Here is a 21,757-nt window from a genome sequence, read left to right on the forward strand (position 1 = left end):
TCTTGACAGATATATTGGAACATTTTGAAAACCTTATTTTGAGTGATGTAATTATGAAGTATATAAATGTGGAAAAACTGGGACTAGATGTTCCACTAGAAAGCTTGGAGCAAAAAGTCAATTACACTAATCATTTATTAGAGCAGGTTGTCACGTGTTTTAAAAGTTTTATTTTTGAACAATTTATCAATTGTTTCTGTTCAAAAAATGTTTTATATGTTATTTATTGCGTTTTGGGCATTTTTGCAGTGTCATTAGTTGTTTTGAGCTGCATTTTTGTCTTTGTTTAATTTGCATAAATAGTTACATAATTTTTCCAATAAATGTGTAAAATGTTCAACAGTTAGCTGCAACTAGTTTTTTGACATCCAGTTTTATTATTTTTAAACGAGAAGGGCAAATACACCAAAAGATGTTATTTATGTGTCAATGCGCGCAACTAACAGGTGCACGTGTCAAACTTTCCCCGCCCCCACTCTTAGTGAGCAAACTGTATCATGACGCTTGATTCAGTTTTAATGTTTACCACTGCGGTTTCCCATAATGACGGCCTTGGAAATGTTTGTATAGGACAGCCAATCATCCTCTCTTTTAGCAGTCAATCAAAGCAGATTTTCTAACTGCTCTCCGTGTACATGGACAGGTTGTTTAGTGGCCGTTTCGGACCGATGTGGGGTGGAGTAACCTCACATGAGGCAGCAGCGCCACAGGGATTGCGTGGTTTGAGGGGCGGGAGTTGGGCAGAGACGGGGGTCTGAGCGCCAGAGAGAGAGGTGTAGGAGCCAGAAGGTAATGTCGTAAAGCCGAGTGTCGTAAACCAGGTGCAGGGAGGGGAGGTGGAGTAGAAGGGAGGGAGGGGAGGTGTGGGGGCGAGAGGAGGTGACTCTCCAGCAGCATTTAGACACAGCAAAAGGATCATGGCGGATGGCCCCAGGTGTAAGCGCAGAAAGCAGGCGAACCCGAAGAGGACAAACGGTGAGTAAAAACCCTTCGCTCCTGCCGGGCGTCGCTCACTTTGGCGGGCGACGGCTGATTTCATTCAACTCTGGACTGTCGAACTTCCCGAGCCGCACAATTTCTAGTCAGTCAAAGTGCTGGAAAGTAGCGCTGTGTTATAGCCCCTATGTAGTGTACCGTTATACCTGCCGCGCTCTCGACTCTCTCACCGCCTAGCGGTGCACAGCGCGAGAGCGGACCGTTATACGCACCCAGTCCCATATAACTGACTATCGCTTTTGTTTCCCTTTTTATTTCTCTTCGCCTTTCGTTTACTTTATATAAACATTTCAGTTTGGATATCCATTCGAGTCGAATATGTTACTTCTGTGGATCGACACTGTTTGCGTCTCCCCTTTAGAGACAGTCGAACTGAAACTTATTTTCGTGCTCGAAATGTACCTGTTTGGTGCGATTCGGGGAAATTGTTTTAACAAATCATTATGAGAGTTTGAAGTGGTGAAAATGTTTTGATAAATACGCGTTTTTATAAACGGATTGTTTGTGAAGGATTTCTTTTATTTTCGTTAACAACAAACTTGAATATATCTGCATTGGGTTGTTCCGCTGTCTGCGTGGTAGCAGGTAACGTTAGCTAGCAAGCTAACAGAAACTAAGAATAGCTTCTTTAAATGGAAGAACATGTGTGTCATCATTTTATCTTATGTAATATTTTTGAATAAATACTTTCATATGGCAAGTGTGACGGTTAAGCTTGTTTTAGTTTCTGTGGTACAGCTACAAGTCTCACGTTGCTCCAAAGAACTGCCTGATAACACCAGCACGTTGCTCTGTGTGTGATATTCGCGGTGAAATTTGACAACAAAGTTTCTTCCTAAAGAAAGTTTATAACGCGAAAATAAGGGTGTGTTTATGTAACAGCTCTGCCAGTCTCCGGCTCCCCTGTGGGACCGGGACTCAGAAGCACGATGCCAGTTAAAGCAACCTGTTTGTGGAGCCAGCCTGCCACATTTCTAGTTGGGTGGTAACGCTGAAGAGAAAAGGAAAGGAATCTGAACGGCTGTCTGCTGCTAACAACTGCAACAGCCTATATAAGGAATGCGTATACATCCCGAGCAGCGCAGAGAATCCTGATAAATCGCGCTCGGATACTGGTGCTGCAGCTGGACTTATTGCATTGACAGTTTGTTTTGAGGACTTTATGTATCTATAGGTTTTATGCGTTTTAATATACGCCCGTAACAGGTTTATATGTGGTTAATAATTTATCGTGCTTTGGCAGTTGCTCTTCTGAATTATAACGATTTATCTGAGTGTATGCTGTGCCATCGTCCCGGGGTATATACCTAAAACCATGTACTTTTTCTGATAACTGATAGGGAAAATCGATAAGTAGAAAAGTGAGACATGATTTCTTTCTCGCTTTCGCGCGTGCGACGGGGAGTAAGCGCACTTTAATTTTTTTTAAGTCATACCTCCGTAGAGGTTTGGAGCATACTCACCTATTTTAGATTACTATATATCTTTAATAATTTGGGCTGGGTTATCTTTTAATGTAATTAGGTTGTTTTGTTGAGAGATAAAGAAAGAAAGACACTTCTCCTCAGACTGACGCCATGCGCGCGCCATGTAGCGGTTCTCTCTGCACGCGCGTGTAAGCGACCTGTAAATATGTGCCTACCTGATCGGAGGGGAAGACAAATGTCTCTTAGCTTTTGTAAAAAAATACCATTCGACAACATCATGCTATTGATTTTTCTCGGTTCCTGAACTCGCTGAACAAGGAAGGAATCTTTTTTCTTTTTTTAAAGATACATTTGAAAGCAGACGGAAGGCGTTTCTCGTGCGTTGCAGCAAATGTCAACTTGTGCAGGTATAAAAAACATATATGTGCAGTGTATCTCGCATGCCCTCTCAGCTGTTGTCAGTTGTTTTTTTACTAGAGAAGGACGGGCGTCTGTTATCACCCAGCTTTCTATTGAGCTTACTCTTAACAGCTGTTGTAAAACATCGCCACAGTGCAGAGAGCATCCTCGGTACTTGTAGGGCGCTGGACCATCGCTCTTTATCCTTTCCCATGCGGTAGTAAAAAGCTTAGATGTGTTATGAAATTGTTTCGAAATCTAATGATTTAACATTATGTTGGTTAGTGGTGGTATTGCTGCGCTGCTGGATTAATGTTAGTGCTTTGTCATAGGGCGTTTGGCACTGCTCCCCGCACTGCAGGTATCTCGAACACAGCAGCGCACCTGAGCCGCGCAACAACACCTGCTTGTGCTTGTGTTATTATATAAATACATCTAGATATATCTTTTAAAGGCATGATATAACTTTTTATTCTAAATGAAGTCTATGTTTTAAAAAGCAATTTGGTTTATTGATCGTTTTGATCACAATCCTATAAAACTGTGTTTGAGAAAATTGAATAAGGTTCGTGATGACGACATGAGCCATTGGTCTTATATCAAAGCACGGATGGGCTTTAAGTGTCCTGATCGTTAACTATTTGAAGTCACGGAGTAAATGTGACCTCGGAGCGCACCCGAGGTGTATCAGCGCTCCCGCTGCGTGATGAACGCATCCTGACTGTGCGCGTCCCTGCGTCATTAACATACGCCCCTCCCCCTCCGCTCCTCTCCGCCGTGAGGAGTGTTGATCAGACCGTGAATAATTGGAATGTGGCTGCCTGAGTGGTTCACCGTTTGGTGTAAAGGGCAACAGTAAATGTTCACTGTAGGCAAACTGTCTTCTAATAAATGGATTCACCTTCTGTTTACCAGACCTACTTTCATTTTAATTGCACATAATCAGGATAAATGAAATCTTGAAATCTGCTTACAGTTGCCGTGTGGATTTCTTTATGTTGTATGGTTGATTTCTATATATCAATAAACTGTTTGCTCATAATGACATATTCATAATTATTTATAATTCACATAACATTCACTGATGCCGCAATCCCACATATTAAATGTTTCTTTCAGAACTTTAGATCTATAAAATCCACTTGTTTGTGCCACTGATCCAGAATGCCTAATTGTTCGGTAAATTGCTATTTTGATAAATCACAGTCGAGATGTGTGTTGTTTCTGTAAGACTGAATTATTTAGGAACTGCAACAATGTTTTGTGGCTGTCAATTGGTCAAACGACGTTATTATTTACAGAATAGCCACAGGGTTAAATTAATTTAAGACATTGTTAGACATGGGCAGTATTTAAGGTAGCTTCTATCTTGCCATCAAGAAAGTGTTCGTCTTGTCTGTCAGATGTAGTTCAAAGTGCTGTTATGTTAGTAATATACCTCCATTTGGAAGGGTGGTATCAGAGGGGGAGGTGTGGGTTAGTGGTGCTGAATCTTTCACCAGACACGGTAAGCATGTGAGAGCAGCACTTCACCATCAGGTGAAAAATCTGTGACATGCCTGTTGCTTTGGCTAAAGGCAGGGTGTTAACCCAAAGGAGAGCTGTTGGGCAGGTGAACAATTTTTTACAAGTTATAGAATTCATTAGAGAGTGTCTCACATTTTACACTGTGGTCCCTCCTAAACAGCCAATCCTGAAAGCAATTTATACTCAGATTTATAGATGTGAAGAGAAATAGAGATTTTCTCATGATTTATCAGTATGCGAAGTAAGTTTGTAGTAATCTGTAGTAGTAAAGTTTAAGACTTGCATTCATGTGCTTTACTTCAGGCACAAAAAACAACCCACAAATTTGGACTTTCCATTTAGGAGTGGAATGCTAGTCAACTCTTCTTCAGAGTGTTTTAAGTTGTCTCAGGTGGAGATATCTGTAGAATGCGAGGAAGGTGAACCATGTTGGACTGAGTCTAAACATTCTGAAGCTTCGTGGCTGTTCAGCACAGTCATAATCCATTTTATTTAAAAGCACACCTAGCTTAAATCACCAAGCGCTCTAAAAACCGCAAGTCACTGAGCATACAGTGAGTCACGGAGCGTTCACTGAAATTGCTTAGCATACATTTTTTCCAAAACGCTTAGATTCTTGGAACATAGTGAATGCTAAAGAATGATAAAGCCAGTTTTTTAAGACACTAGACCCTCGGCAGTGACCCAGCGTGCCTATTTTCACCTTTCCACGCAGGACTCATTCCAACGACGTTCCCGGCCACTTGGCGCTCTCGCCGTGCGTAACATGAAGGTGATCAGGAGATTAAGCTGTAAACGTGAAGGTGCTAATAGTCCGCAAGACGACAGGTGTTGTTCACAGGGCAGCTCTCGCTCTGTCCCGTCCTCCTTTGGCTCCCGTCAGGAGTACTGGAGGGCAATTTGAAACCTCCCAGTTTGGGAATAGAGGAATGTGGCTGACCGGTATTAGCATGGCTAAGAAAATAAACATGGCAACAGCCGTTGGGCGTGCTGTGCTTTGTAGTGGCTTTCCAAAATGGAGGTTATGTTTCAACAGAACTTTAGCAAGGCTGTGTTTTTATACCGGGACAATTTAGGTCAACGATTTACACCTCAGAAATGAGTAAAACATTTTGCTTGATTGGTTGGCGTTACTCGAAGGTCCACAGACAACATTTTTATAAATAGTCACAATGGCGCACCCAACGAAGGACGAGAAATATTTAGCTTGTTTACTGTCATTACCTTCGAAGAGCTGTGGGCCAACGTCAGGCTACTGCCAGCGCTGTGATAAAATGGGTGAGGTGGAATTTATTTGGCTGATAAAATTTTAATTACTACACTGGGCTGTTTCCACACCCTAAACCAAACTTTCTAAGTTTAAACCAATAAACTAAACTGCTTATTTTGCTGTGAAAATGTTACTCATGCACATTAAGTTGAAACTTTATAGTTTAGGAAGTTTTTTGCATGCATTTATATTTCTTTAGGTGTGTGAGAGGTGAGCACTTTACTGCTGGGACATTTTAAAAGCCATCTGCTAACATTTAGGATCTCTTCCCGTTCGGGAGGAAATTTTCATGTATCCATCATCTTTTCAGTCTCTTCCTCCAAAAGTTTGTAATCTAGAACCAAGTTATGAGAAAGATCTCTCTTATTTTCCCCTCTGCCCTCTCGACCCTTTCTCTAAGCCACAGTAGCGGGTGATGTTTAGTGACCTCTGCCATGGGCGCCCATGCATTGCCTCGAGTATGACTTCACTTTCCCCCCCTGTGCCATTGTGAGGCGTCCAGCGTAACAAATTGGCTGTGTGTTAAAGCCCCCAACACACACACACTCACAAATACACACACTGTGAATGGATCTCTAGGTAACAAAGCTCAGAGGCAGCCCCTGTTTTTCTGTTCTTACCCCCCCATTCCCTTTCAGTTTTCCCCCCGTGTGGAGGTCAGCTGGGGGAGGGATTTGTTGAAGATGGGGGTCAGTGTTTTGGAGGCCTGCTGAGGTGACAGTGAAGAACTGTTGTAAACTGGCAAGCTCTTCTCTCTCTTCCTGTGCTTTGCATAACAAACATTGCTTCCTTCTCATCGAGGGCCGGTGTGTGAATGTGAGTTGTGTGTGTTTAAGCATGTGGGAAACACTGTATGTGAGTGAGAACTTCTTATAGAGTGTGCCGGTGCATTTTTTAATCGATTGAGGTGCAGTTTGTGTTTTCTCTTGCATTGTTCACATTAGTTCTCTTTTGTGGAAGGATCAGAGAAGGAAATTGGCCCTTTTGTTTTGTTGATTAGGTGAATAAAAGGGAAAGAAAAGAAAATGCTACTTGACAGTTTGTCCCATTATTAGGTGATAGGGCCACTCAGGCCTCAGTACTACCCAGAAGAACATTTTATTGCTCAGAGGTTACCTCAGAAAATCTGACGGAGATCTCAGTTGTGTTTTATTTAAGAATAAACCTAATCTCAGATGTTTCTCAGAAAATTGCTTGAGGGAGTTCAAATTGAAACATATTAAAGGGATAGTTCACCCAAATATGAAAATTCTATGCTTTCCTGTGGCTCAGTGGTTAGAGCTGTTTCTGTTATTATTTACTAACCCTCAGGTTGTTCCAAACCCGTATAAGTTGCTTTGCTGAACACAAAGGAAGATATTTGGAAGAATGTCGGTAACCAAACAGATCTCATCCCCCATTGACTCCCATAGTATCTCTACTTTTACTTACAGGGATTAATGATTAGCCTGCCCACTGGTCCCACGGAAGGAAAGGAAGTATTACCTCCAAAGAAAAACCTGCTCTTTATTTCTCTTTCCTTCATCTCTCCCCAGAAGAGCCCAGGTTTCACGAACCCCCTTTTAACCGTGCATCGTTGTACTTTATTGCCTGGTTTGTGCGTTGTGTGTATTTGTGTGTGCCTGCATGCTTAAGTGAGCTATTGTGTTTTAAAGCTTCAGCGAGGGGGAGAAAAGGGGTTTGCTACCTATGCAGTGGGCCACTGTCGGCCATAGAGGGGCTTAGCGGCAGAAGAAAAGAGCCATTGAAAGAGCGCAGAGAGGGAGGGAAAACTCTTTCTAACGCTGCCTGTGGGAAACTACTGCCCATGCGGAGATACGCATTTGCATATGACCCCTTCTCCTCCTAGAGGAAGACGGAGATGCAGAGGAATCCTTGTCCCTTGTGTGTAGGTGGAGCATTTGGCCTCCTGCGATAGAGAGGTGTGATTTGAGGAACAAGTGCTGGAGAGAACATGTGTCAGTGGCGACGGACAGAAATATCCTGAAGGTGTCTGGATGTGGGAAGAGACACGTACACACATATCATGAACACTTTAAGAATGAGTGATGCTTGTCACCTTGACACCCTACATACATGTTTAGCGATGTAAATGAGCATATACTTATAAAAATCACTTTTTGAAATACATCAAAACATTATTTATGAATTGATTTATACTTAGAGGCCTCATTGAAACACACAATCCCTGGAATAACAACGGCCGTATCATTCACAACTATTGTGCTGTCTGGATCCATCATCAGCACACATTCCACCAAGCATCTGTGTGTGTGTGTGTGTGTGTGTGTGTGTGTGTGTGTGTTTATGGGTGTGGCAGTTTTCATATAATGTCTTTTATTCTGCTGTGTGTGTTATTGTGTTGATCTCATCTAATAGTGTGTGTATGAAATAGATTCTCTGGAGATAAACACTCCTCCTTAGTTCCCTTGTCAGTGTGAGTCATATGAACAGGTGTGTGAGGTGTATGACCTCATCTAATACAATCATCTATCCCAATGTGTGTTTGTGTATGCGCGCATGCATGGTGGGAAGGTCGCTTCCACATCGCACAGGAAATTAAGACCCCCTCCCACACACAAGCTGTTACTCTTTGGGGATATTATGTTTGTGTGTACACCTGTCCAAAAGACTCTGTCGTGAGGCTGACAACTTAAGTGGCGTTCTGTTCAGGGATAAGACCGTATGTATGTGTGAGCATGTGCACCTGTTAGGGCTTCTTCTGTGCACCTGAGAATATGAGTGTTTATAATTGCCCCGTGTGGGGGGTAATTTCGTCTGTCTGCTGCGCAGATACATTCATTGTTTTTAATAACATGACATGGGACTAGTTTTAAGGGTTAGGATTGTCCTTGGAGTCCCTCTCTCGCTTTGTCTCTCTCTCTCTCTCTCTTTAGTTGTATTTGTTTCTCTATCTACTTTTTTACTGTATGTTAGTGGATTAAAGTGTTCTTGAGTGTTTAAAGGTCTGGGTAATCTGGGGATCAAAAGGTTGTAGATTCAAATCCCACAAGGGACGATCTATGAACTAGCATCATTGTGCTCGGGAGCAAAGCATTTAACCTTAGGTTGCTCCAGGGAGAATGTACCTGTATTTTTAACGTGGCGATGTTCTACTGCAATGTAGGGTAAAGTACATATGCTGGTCATGTGATGATAAATAAAGTAGGGATGCACCGAATGTTCGGCCACCGAAAATGTTCGGCCGAAAATAGCAAAAAAACGCAAGTTTGGTGTTCGGCCGAATGTGTGAAATGGCCGAATAAATTTTACCGAACATGACTCGTGATACGATCAAGCAGCAACCAGCGCAGAGAGAGAGAGAGAGAGAGACACGCGTGCGCTTTATTACTCCCGCAAACATTTTGGCAGTGCGTGCGTGTGCGTGTGTGGAGCATTTTAAAGTGTCAGAGAAAGACACAGCACGGGACTTGCCGCACAGAAGTAAATTTCCGAATGAAAGCGTCTTTACCGGTCGGTAACGGAAGCGGGCTGTCTGACAGTAGCCCCGCCGCTCGCGACATCCTTTGACATCATACAGTGGTCGCGTGCACACAGTTCCCTGTACTAAACAACTTGTCAAAGTATGTTGTGTGCATCACGGCCATGAGTGCACCTTCTGAGAGAACAGTCATCTTTTGTGGGCGGAGTTTGGAGGAGAGACGTGAACTGAAATGGTTGTCAGTCAGCATCAGTCAGAATTGCTTGCATTGGATGTTTTTTTTTCTCAAATCATTTTGCAATGTATTTTATAATAATCCAACAGTTTTAGTTTATTCGTATTTTTAGCTTATAGGCCTAATGTGGAATGACAGTTTTTAATGAAGTGTTTTGTTGTAGGGGTACAGAGTAACTTACATTACATTCTTTTATCAGTCAGTTATAGGCCTAATTAATAGCTATTCATGAAGGGAGAGGGCTCAATTTTTTGTTTAAATTTACTTTGTTTTGCTCAATTTTACATTAAGTTGTATTGTATTTTATTGAAAAGCAAGACAAATTATAAAAAGCACATTTTGACTATTCAGTTTGTGCAATAGTGAAAAAAAATAGCTTAATAAATAGAAGAAATGCAAAAAAACATGTTCGGTGTTCAGTATTATTTGGCCTTCGGCCAAGAGTTTCACGTCATGTTTGGCTTCAGCCAAGAATTTTCGTTTCGGTGCATCCCTAAAATAAAGATTCTGTTCTGGATGTAGTGTAGATACAGAAAAGGAAAGGCAATGGATGAACTACTTTAACTTCACCAATTTCTGTTTAAAAAAATATGCTAAAACAAGAAAAATGTAGCATTTTCATTTGTTTAATCTTACTAACCTCACACTCGTATCCAGTCCCATCATCCCTATATTACATCCATAATAGGCAACAACCTGCATGAGGAATGGCAATCACTTTTCACCGAGGAACATCTCCTAAAGGCTCAAAGAGCACAAACACACCTTCAGCTGTCACAGTTCTCTTTTCAACGTTTGCAGCGCTGTTGCATCAGAAAGCAAAATTACATCTGGAAATAATGCATCCTTTTTAACGCGTTCAGCTCTTATCACATCAAAACAACGCTAAGAAGATAATGATGAATATGCCGTATGCTTTTATCTGCTCGTAGGCCCGCGCGGCCTTATGAATACAGCTCTTATGCCGGCGAGCGGCTTAGATGATAAGGTGATCTATCAAAGTGATATATGAAATGTCAGGGATGGTGTGAGGCTGCGTGAGATCTCTGTTCTCTGTGGTCCTGAGGAGCTCTGCTTGGTTTGCTGTGCATTATGACTCAAGGGGGTACTCATAATGCATCTCTATTCGTAGACCCCTGGAGATGTGTGTTTGTTTGTGTTTGTGTGTCCTTGTCCGTCTGAACTCCCCGGAGAAGCGATTGTATAAGTGGGATGTTAGGTCATATTATGATGTAGCGTTTACGTGGTCATCCTGTGCAAGTGTGTTTGTATTTGTAGTAGTACACACTTAGAGATGATTTTTTTCTATGCAGATGTCAACACTGGTAAACATCTAGAAAGATGCAATGAGCAAAAATGTAGTTGAAAAAAATGTGGAATTCACCATGTAGACCTGTCAGATGTAATAGAATACAGAAACATAGGGGTGTGTAATTTACAGGGTTCCTATGTGAAAATTTGGAAATATAAAAGAATTTTTAGGCCTGGCAATGTCAAGGAAATGAATAATTATGGAAATCAAATTCATCCGGTCCAATTAATTTAGTAATAAAGCAATTACAAAGTTATTGAAATGCAAGGAAGTGATGGAAATTAAAAAAGCATCACTTGGCAATGTAGGACTGCCCCAAATTGTAATAAAAAGATGCTGTTACCCCCCTTTAAAACCATTAAACTGTGTCTTCTGGCAGTGTCTGTGTGTAAACAGCCAGACATGTGTGTGTGTGTGTGTGTGTGTGTGTGTGTGTGTGTGTGTGTGTATGTGTTTGTCATGTGATGATGAATATGTTTAAGCACTGTTTAGTAAACTGTTTGTTTCTGCTATCCAGCTCCATATGTTCGCCTGAGGTCCCCGCAGGTTTGGTGATGTCATCTGTCCATGTGCTAAATGGCATCCCAGGAATTTCTCACCTCCGCCTGTAATAATTATGCTGGGGTCCTGTGTGAAGCTGGGGGAAGCAGATTTCAGGGATGTCATTGCAACATTTCCTTTTAAAAGTTCCCTAATGCGAACCAGATTCAGATCTAAGCTTTGTTTCTGTGTAGGCTGTGTGATTTTGACATCTTGGAAGCTTTGAGCGTTTACCACAACTGGCGATGTGAAACCCACCCCTCCTCTGTCTGTCTGCACCTGGCACCTGATGGTATCAGAGCCTCCCACTCTATTTTTCAGCCAATCACAAGGCAAGGAGTGGTATCCCTCCTGTGTTTGCAGTACATAGAATTTGGCCTTGCCAAGTTTACCTGATAGTTACCTGATACTGAACTGGGGTTTGACATCAAGAGCAAATACATTTCTTGTGAAATAATCTTGCATTGTGTCTTGTTAAGATTGGTAACTTATTCTAAAAAATGCCTATAATTTGGCTCTCTGCTTAAAGTCAACATGCAGCTCAATTTTTCTTTTAGAATATGTCATATCTCATGGTGAAACAGGATACTTAATGAGAAGAAATGTATAAATGCAGAACTTGATTTTATCCAACGGGAATTGTTTCATGGTGGTCTTTATATGACGGAGGGTCTGGAGGAAGTTAGAGGGATTATTGATGTCAACTGAAAAGTACATTATTTGTAAGACTGCAAAAACAATAATTTTTGGTGTGCATTAATAATTGCACATTAAAATTAGGAATATGTATTAAGAAAATAAGTAAACATTGATCAACCCAACATGTTCTATATAGGCATTTTGTCCATTATGTGTTAACTGTTACTGGCAATGATGCTCTCCAGTCTAGCAGATTAAAGTCCACCTGTTGTGATTCAGGTGTTTGCAATCAAAACAAACGCTGACCTTGCAGTGTTCACCTGTGTGTTTACCTGGTTACGACACTGACAAGAGGTGATGACTAAACATGAGTCCAGACATTGCCAGTAAACCAAAAAGTCACGATTACCTGTCTTCATTTTAGCAATTAATTTTGTCTTTATAAGCATTTAAAAGCATCTTTTTAAATACAAACCATAAAAATTTGACAGCTGTTAGGATAACAAAAAAAATTGAGTGTAGTTTTGCCTCAGAATGAATAATCATAATTCTGACTAATTCATCGTTTTCCATCAGCTCAGCTAAATGTTTTATTCTTAAAAACTCTCAGGGTACGTTTAACGTTTCCACTTTCAAAAATATGTACAACGTTTAGGAGAACGTTTTTAAACTTTCTGGTTCACACAATGCCTTCACAGCGTTTATGCACGGCTCCCAGCTTCCCTGAACAAATCCACTACGCTTTTTTCAATGTCCTTTAATGTTCCCGGCCTCCCGTAACACTTAAATAACATAATCAAAGTGCTTTCACAACATTTCCCTGCTCTCACAGAGTACAGCAGCTGCCTTTCTGCTCCCCGTCCAACAAGAGCAGGTGCTCCAGGCTCACAGGAATTCCGCTACACGTCTCATAAATAACACCTGACAAAAGAGAAAGAGAGAAACATGGTACCTTTGATGGTTTAGAGTGAAAGACTTCAACAGACATGGATTTTGCTTTTAAAGTACAGAGAATACAAACAGGTGAGGAGGAAAAGAGACTGTTAACATTGAGATAAATGGAGAGATGCAGGCTGTGTTCCAAAACTTTAGGCAGCTGCTTTGCTTCCCTGCTGCCCAGTCAGTCAGTGACTTTACAGGCCATGCTTTTGTTTGAACTTATTGTATCTTTTAAGGTCTCAGACAGGCTCCACAGCACCACAACATCATGTCTACATTCAAGTCAGTTAGACATAAACATGACTACAATACCTATTTCTTAGTAAAAACAGAATCATAAGTTTATCATTCATAATTGACATTTATAAATTCATTTAGACAAAGGCATACAGTGAGAAAGTCAAGAAGGGCGACAGAAAGCCGAGATTGAAGATTTTCTGTGGGTCACGTGGTTTAGCTTCAGAGGCGTCTTGTGTTTGCCATGTTTTATACTATAAGCATATGCATATCTGAGGTTAACTATGTGAATGAAATAGTGGAGTTTATGTATCAGCCAGGTGAGATTCGAGTCTTTATGTGCTCACCAGCTCAGCCGAAAAGAATAGCTCAGCATGTGCTCACCTTCAGACAGCAATAAAAAAATCTGTTTTTCATAATCTGTCCATTTTTTTCATCATTCGTCCTTTTTCATCCGGCTCCTTTAAATCGTGCTTTTAAGCTTGATATTAAGTGTAAGCGTGGAGGTCACAAAAATGATTTTTTTTAATAAAAGGCAAATGGATGTGTTTGGTTAATGGATGCCGACGAGAACATGAAAGCGCGCTCTTGAATTCAAATCAAAAAGCAGGGAGGGCATTGTTCTGTTCTCTCTGAGTTTATAATTCTATAAAAGAAAGCCTGGTGACTGTGTTAATTGTGCCGTTAAAAGCCTTTAACGTCGTCAGGAATGACATTGAATGAGTGTTAAAAACAGTGTTGGGGTAATAATTAAGAAGTGTACATTAATCAGGTTAGATTGGGCATGAATAGACATGTGTAAAGTGATTAATTGAATCATTACAGCGCCCCTCTTCTCCTGGTTTGCTTTTCTCAGAGGTTATTTACAAAAGGCTGAAGTTACTGATGCTTGTACGTGGCATATTTTAGATAAATGAATCATTTCATCAATCTGTAAACTTGTCCTTCACTGATGGCACCCGCTGGAATTGAACACTGCTGGGAATCCTAATTTCGGTTTGAGCATAAGGATAGATTGCATATACCATAGAAAGACTAAATCAATCATTCATGCATACAGAACAAGGTAACGTCACAAAATGCTAATGTTTTATGAAGTTCATACGGATTGGGGAATGTAGCTGAAAAGTTTGTTGTTGTTGTAAATAGACCACATATGGGCTAGCCCTGGTAATACCCGGGACGATAAGTTTGTGACCCACATCCAGGCCAATCCAAACAAAACCAGGAAGAGACAAAGAGAGATTACTTACCCAGGATGCACAGCCTCAAGGTCCTACCCCCAAACAAAACAACAAAGTAACAAAAAACAAAACAAACAAGGAAGTGTGTGACTTTCTTTAGCTGCAATTTTGTAATTGCTGTTGACCTGTCAATAGAATTCAACTAAAGTTTACAAAACGTGATGATTTCAGTATTAATAGAAGCAATCGGACAGATCAGTTCTTTCACACAAACACAGAATGATCCTCTGACACACCGGATCTCTGTTCACTTCGGTTTCATCCAATTCCTCTCACCAGTACTAAAGTCTAGCAACACTGTGTGCATACCAACAAGCCTCTGTCTTCTTTTGTACTGTTTTCACTGACTGGCCTTATTCACGCGCCGGGATACATAAGACTCATTCATGACCACTGAAAGCCAGAGTCTGCCTTTGCTGGCACAGACGGCCCCTCTGCATGTTCCTGCCTGGCATCCGCTCGCCTGAGAGGGCACTGCCAGCCTGAATGTATTAAGATAATCAGTTAGTGAAAAACTAATCAAGTTTTTGAAAAAAAATATATAGTTAAATTGGGCTTTCACGCCTTAGATCATTTTTTTATTACCAACTGTCTATTACTAAGTGTGACATGACATGAGACAGCAAATTTATGAAATATAATTTTTTTTTGTGCTTTTGGTTGTCAATTCAAGTCTAGTACTCTCATATTTTACAATGTTTAAATCCAAGGAAGTGTGCAGATTTGATCTAACCCTGTGTTTTACTTACACAGGTGCAATACAGTATTGAAAAAAATGTACCAAGCGATTACATCAAGTGCATCTTACATTGATTTTTAAATCAGTAGTTTTTGTTTTGTTTTGATTGACTTCTATTTACATTGTTTACATCAGTTACATTAATTTAGGTTTACATCAGACATTTTTGTCTTTCATTTCACAAGAAAGCTTCGAGAGTTTAACGCGTGTTATCTGAAAACGAGATGAGAGGTGAAAGAGAGTGAAGAAATCATTTGACAGGCAGAGGATGGTAAGAAAGAGCAGAGAGGAGGAATAAAGGAAGAGTGTAAGCGAAAGGGTGGGGAATGGGAATGCACCCATGAGATAAGCGTGTGAGACTCACATGGTTGGCTTATGTGTGTGTGCGTGCGAGTGTGGGTGGATGATTTGGTGTGTGCATGCATTCCTAACCTCCACCTGAATACTGACCTTAGCGTGAACTGGACATGCATCTTCTCATTCTCGTCACAAATCTCATTTAACCCCACACTCCCTATACTACTAACGCATTTCTTCATGGGTATTAAGTTAACATTTCTTCATATTTTTGGCTCGGGCGATAAGACAAAAAATCTGGCGCTGCCATGACAGCGTGTACAACAGAAAACTGCACAAGGCAGCAAAGGCTCGCTTAAGACAGAATGCGAGAGAGATCGAGTATTCTCTGTTGTCTTTTTACCCTCACTTCTGGCTTACATTCGCCGACGTTTTCCACCCACGTTTTTGGACTTGTCGTGATACAGTTTACCACCAAAGAGCCCGTCAGAAAGCACAGCACAAGTGGAAAATTTTACAGCTGACAATTAAGTTTCAATGGTTTGAAAACCTGATACGTCTCGGGTAACGAGAACGATTAGGGAAGCCGTTAGTCGAATTGAAATCTCTGTAGAATGGAAGAGGGGTTTGGGCATGTGGTAGGCAGCTGAGGCAGACTGTACTTACCCTTTAATTTAGCCTCGGTGCGGCCGATATGCCCTCTGCCTGAGCTGTCGTTTAAGGCTGAGCCCTCTTTCTGTCGTAATCAAATCAAAGCCTAATAAATCTATTAAATCAAGCAGAATCTCTTTAGCTCCACAGACGCTGGGGATGTCTAGACGTGGCTGATGCGCCGTGCCGAAACTTTGGAATTTGCAGAATACAAAGTCTTTGAATTTTACTCTCTTGTGATTAAACACATATATCGTCCTAGCTTTAAATTTTTTTTATTTAACACAGACGGATAGATTGTTTGATTTAATTGGCTAGTGGCTGCACTGCTATCTAGATATCTGGGTAATAAATAGGGCTGTCATGATTAATCGTCTCATCGCGATTGTTTAACCTCATCGCGATGGTTGCAGATCATCGCAATTATTGCACATCTCTATAGAAGACACTAGGGGGAGCTGTAGTGCATCTGCATATTGCATATTTTATTGTATATATTGTAACTAAAGCATGGTAATACTTGTAAAATGTACCACCACAACACAATCACTCTAAAAAATACTAAAGCATATACCATAAAAATAACCTGCAGTACAATTGAATATTATTTCAGTGTGAAAACCAGTCTACCAAAATCTCATTAACATAGAAGTAAACTTTTATTGTAGTCTTGCAAGCAGAGGTGGGTAGAGTAGACAAAATCTTTACTCAAGTAAAAGTACAAGTAACTAGAGAAATTGTTACTCAAGTAAAAGTAAAAGTCACTATTTTAAAAACTACTTGAGTAAAAGTAAAAAAGTATGCAATGAAAAAACTACTCAAGTAGCTAGTTACTTAGTTACTTTGTATCTGATTATATAGGCCTACTACATAAAATTAATATTAACGCCAATATTTTAATATTACATTTTAATCAATATTTTTAATTATCATAAGCAGATATCTTAGCAATATGCTAGAGAGACTAAAGAATAGACAAACACAGAAGAGACAAGCATTTCTGTAAATTTCATCTAGTCCTGATGTCAATGTAGTTTACACAACTTATTCAGAATAATAGACCATGTCAAACTAAAGCATTAACTAAACTCAGAGCATTTCCTAAGATGATCTAGAACATCTGCAGTGCTCTCTTAAATGAAATACACATTTTTGAACAAAGCTCATGTTTTCTCGTGTTGTGTCACGTGTGTGTTGTGAAACGCTCTTACTTGTAAACAAACAGTAAACAGTGAACCACACGCCCATCAACAAGTTTTCTTCCTTCTGTTCTTCAAATGTATATTTCTGCAAGCCCACGTCTCTGTGTCTGACAGGTAACGCGCATGTTGCTGTGTCTGTATATGACACATATGACACATTTGCAGTTTTGATTGTATAGATATAGATTAATATCCACTTCATCCAACGCTCTTTGTGTTCTGCGTGTTCTTAAATTTCGCGCTACGAGGAGTGAGTAATCATGTTTCAGATGATACAGATCGTGCTGCGAACTGAACAAATCATTTGAACTGATTCATTAGCCTATTCAAATGGTTTTGCCCATTGTTCAATTAATGCTTTCAAAAGAATCGACTCAAAAGAATCGATCACTCGGGAATGCCCGTAAAAAGAGACGACAACCTTGAAATAAACAACGCGTTTTAAAAAGCATATTTTAAAATGAAGGAACATCACGCAATGTAAGTTATGTAACAAAGTAAAAGTACAGATTTTCTATTAGAAATTTACTCAAGTAAGAGTAAAAGTACACACTTTTAATTTAACTTAAAAAGTACATATTTTCCAAAATGTTACTCAAGTAAATGTAACGAAGTAAATGTAGCGCGTTACTACCCACCTCTGCTTGCAAGTGAGAAAAAAACAGACTAGAAGCTTTTCTATGACTGATAGCATTTTAATGGTGGCTTCAATTCACTCGAGATCAATTTACTTAATTTACAAGTATTTGGTGGTTGTATTATTGACAGGTAAAAGCCTAAACCTTAAGTATGATGACCCAATTTTTTCCTATGTTTTCCAAGAAAAAGAACATAATCTTTATATTCAGAACAATATGGTCGTTTCAAAGCTGAATAAAAAATGTATGAGAATTAAAAGTCAAAGCTCTAAAACAGACAATTAATCATCATAATCGCAATGATTTGTTAGACAATTAATCGTCAGCCAAATTTCATAATCGTGACAGCCCTAGTAATAAACTGTAAATGTGTCCTATGGTGTGACATAGCAAAATAAAAACAACAACAAAGATAAATCTCTCTTTTTATTTTATGAATATAAATATTGATCATATAAAAATATTATTATTATATATTTGATCAAATATTCTTATGGCCACGATAATTGTGGAGTAAAAATTGGAAATATCGTGACACCACTTATTCCTGCATCTAATAGATGTTTTGAAAATGATTGATTTGCTATTTGTTGACATGTTTTTATGGCTTTATCACCATATCGCAGTCATGCATCAGCTTGTTCTTTGAAGTCACATAGCATTAAGCCATCCCATTTACACAGATTAATTTTTAGCAACACCATGCGTAATGATGATCTTGCGGCCTGGCTGGTTATTAATACATAAATACAGAGGATTAGTCTGCTCGCAGGCTCTCGCTTGGAGGCCAGGATTACGGAAAAGTGCATGAGTTTATACTGCGCGGTGCTCTGCTCATGTACACGCACATGTGCGCACACAAATACATAGACCACCTGAAGCACCCGGACGGGGGATGATTAGTTCATGGTTAATCTTCTGTATTGAGGTTGATCTCTGTATGTCTGACGCCACCCCTCCCCCAATTACTCTCAAGACTGACTCGCCAGATTATGACCCGGTCAGACACATAAACACACTCACAAACACACTTAAACGCTCAACATTTTATACGGTACATAAAGATTTGTAATCTAGATACACACACAGACTTCAACACTTGTAGCCAGATGGAACGGAGGACACTGGAGGGAATCTGGATCTTTCTCTTGCTTTGATAACAGCGTGCTTGTTCGCATCAGCCACGGGCTTCCAAACGGGCGCACATCAAAAGCCACGTCTCTCCCGTCACATGGTCTGCACAGGAAACATGATAATGGCTCCAATCATGCTGATTCAATCAGGGCTTCTCCGCAAGCATTCTGGAGCTAAATAGTTCCTTGTTTACTACATACACTCACAACTCGGCGAAAACCACACAAAACCTGGAATATGGCGCTATGGGCGAATGCAGAGAGAATAGCGATAGAGTTCAGTAAACACTTTGTTTTCTCAGCTGTGCTTCTTGAAAACAACAAGGACGAACAAGTGACCCCTTTACACAATAAAAACAGAATAACATGCACAAGAAACATTTAATCTTGTATCAAAATTTAGGGGTAGGGTAGGGTTATTATTTTTGTTGACGTAAGCTTTTAGAAGGGGAGGCAAATGACATTACCTAAAAATACCAATTGAATTAAGAAACATTCGAACCGTTCCAAACACATAATGCAGTTGACTAATCATAATCTAACTAACTCAGATTGTGTAATAATGCACATTGTGGAACAATGAACAATAATAAGAACAATAAGAACCACAATTCTGGGCATTTAGTTGGTGGAAATGACCAAAAAAGCCAACAAAAAATGACAATGTTTTTGTGAAAATGTAAAATGAATACATTGGGCTTGACCATTTTTCTTTTCATGGTAACAGATTCACGAGGGCCTTGTGTAACCTTGGCGTGGCTTTGCCGCTGTGGGTCGACCGTGCGATTAGTGCAGCTCAATCCATCCACATTATGTCTGAAATAGCGGCACATGAAGTAGTAAGCACAACCTCCTGACCCAAAAATGAGGGGCTTAAGAGACCAGCTGTGTGTGTGTGTGTGTGTGTGTGTGTGTGTGTGTGTGTGTGTGTGTGTGTGTGTGTGAGTCCAGGAGAGCGAGAGTGCATGTTAGAAAGGTTAAACCTTTATATATGTGTGTGTGTGCGTGCGTGTGTGTGTGTGAGAGAGAGAGAGAGAGAGAGAGCGAGAGAGAGAGAGGGGGCTTTAATATATGTAGGAGAGGAAGAGAACAGGTAAAGGTGTAAAGATAAACCTGATTTATTAATACCTCTTCCTTTAGTTTCTCCTAATCTCTCTCCACCGTGTCTTTCCGTTCGCTTCCTTCCTGTCACTGTGCATCCTTTCTTCCCTCATTCACAAAACAGCCTCAGCAGATGTGCAGAACGAGCTTTGCATGTCCATTGTCCACATTTGTGTACCTGAGTGCAGTTTTATCACCTGTCTTTTGCTGTTTCCTCTTTGTTATCGCGCACGATTAATGAGGCCGTTGTACAAAATAACACGGGCTAACAGCTAACCAATTCATCCTTTCCTCTGAGAGCTGAGAGAGGACACAGGAAGCGGGAAACAGAAGAGATGTACGGCAATTAAAGGGATACTAAACCCAAAAATGGTAAATCATTTACTCACCTTCAAGTTGTTCCAAATCTGTATAAATTTCTTTGTTCTGATGAACACAGAGAAAGATATTTGGACGAGTGCTTGTAACCAAACAGATCTTGCCCCCCATTGACTCCCATTTTCTGTTGCACACAAAAGAAGACATTTTGAAGAATGTCAGCAAACAGTTCTGGGGCACTTTTGACTACCATTGTATTTTTTCCTACTATGGTAGTCAATGGGGGACAAAATCTGTCTGGTTATAAGCATAATATATTTCTCTGTGTTCATCAGAACAAAGACATTTATACAGATTTGGAACACCTCGAAGGTGAGTAAATGATGACAGAATTTTCATTTTTGGGTGAAATATCTCTTTAAACGCACCTCGGTGTCTGTTTGTTTCACCTCTGCTTCTTTACATTCACCCTCTCAGCTTACACTCCCACACACTCAGGGTGGCATCATAGACAATCATCGTGTCTGAGGACATGGCACAGGAAATCAGGGTTGTCTTGGAAACGAGGCTTTATTGATTAAGTGGTCATCATCGCTCGGCACATGCGGCTCAGAGGTGGACAGGATATTCCAGCTCTCTCTCTCTCGTTCACTCGCTCGTTTTTTTGTGTTCTGCTTCCATGTTTTTTTATTCTTCCTTATCCGAATTCCCACCAGGTGTTTATTACACCTATGCATGTTTTTGTGGAAGTTTTAATGTAGCGGTCATCTAAGACAAATAAGCTTAACATTATTATTATTTTTTTTAACTATTTAGACACAAATATATTTGAAAGATTATGTATTTATCTATCAAATAAATGTACTGAAAGACTATAATAAAACTACAAAAGACAAATAAATAAAAATAACGTAACGTAAAAATATTTTATAGACCAAATAGTCTGTGATGGAATAATAAAACAAGAAACTAAATACTATATAAATATATATATATATACAGTATATATATCAGTACAATTCTTTTTAAATATATATATATATATATATAAATCATGAAATCAAGAGATGTACTGAAAGACTAAAACAAAACTAGACAACTATAGTCAGTGAAAACGAATAAAATAAAAATACAATTAAATGACATAATAAAACTAAAATAGAAATAAAAACTAAATAAAAAACTATAACTTTTATAGTGGCCTTGATATAAATGATGTAATTATATAGAGGTTATTTTGGTGACAACTTGCATTGGCCTAGCACCCCCATCTCTCTCTGTAATGAAATGATGACACAGATTTTCATTTGGTATTTACCTCTGTATCTGCACTGATTGCATCTCCCTCTGGTCAGCAATCAGTTGTTTTTGTGTTTTTTATTCTGTCCTGGAGCATTGAAATGATTCCGGCACGCACGGGGAAATACAGTAGAAATCAGACTGAGACCACCAGCGGTTTTGCCGCCGGCTG

General features: G+C 39.9%; 1 protein-coding gene across 1 annotated transcript in view; it reads left to right on the forward strand.

The window, feature by feature from the left end:
- The first annotated feature begins 671 nt into the window (after positions 1-671).
- zeb1b (zinc finger E-box binding homeobox 1b) overlaps positions 672-21,757 on the forward strand; it is a 55,684-nt gene continuing 34,598 nt past the window's right edge. Inside the window, exon 1 of the mRNA XM_057358532.1 lies at positions 672-975. Coding sequence (XP_057214515.1) covers positions 918-975 — 58 coding nt within the window. The 5' untranslated portion in view covers positions 672-917. The remainder of the gene's footprint in view (positions 976-21,757) is intronic.

This window comes from Triplophysa rosa, linkage group LG18 (genome assembly GCF_024868665.1).
Source record: "Triplophysa rosa linkage group LG18, Trosa_1v2, whole genome shotgun sequence".
Lineage (NCBI taxonomy): Eukaryota > Metazoa > Chordata > Actinopteri > Cypriniformes > Nemacheilidae > Triplophysa > Triplophysa rosa.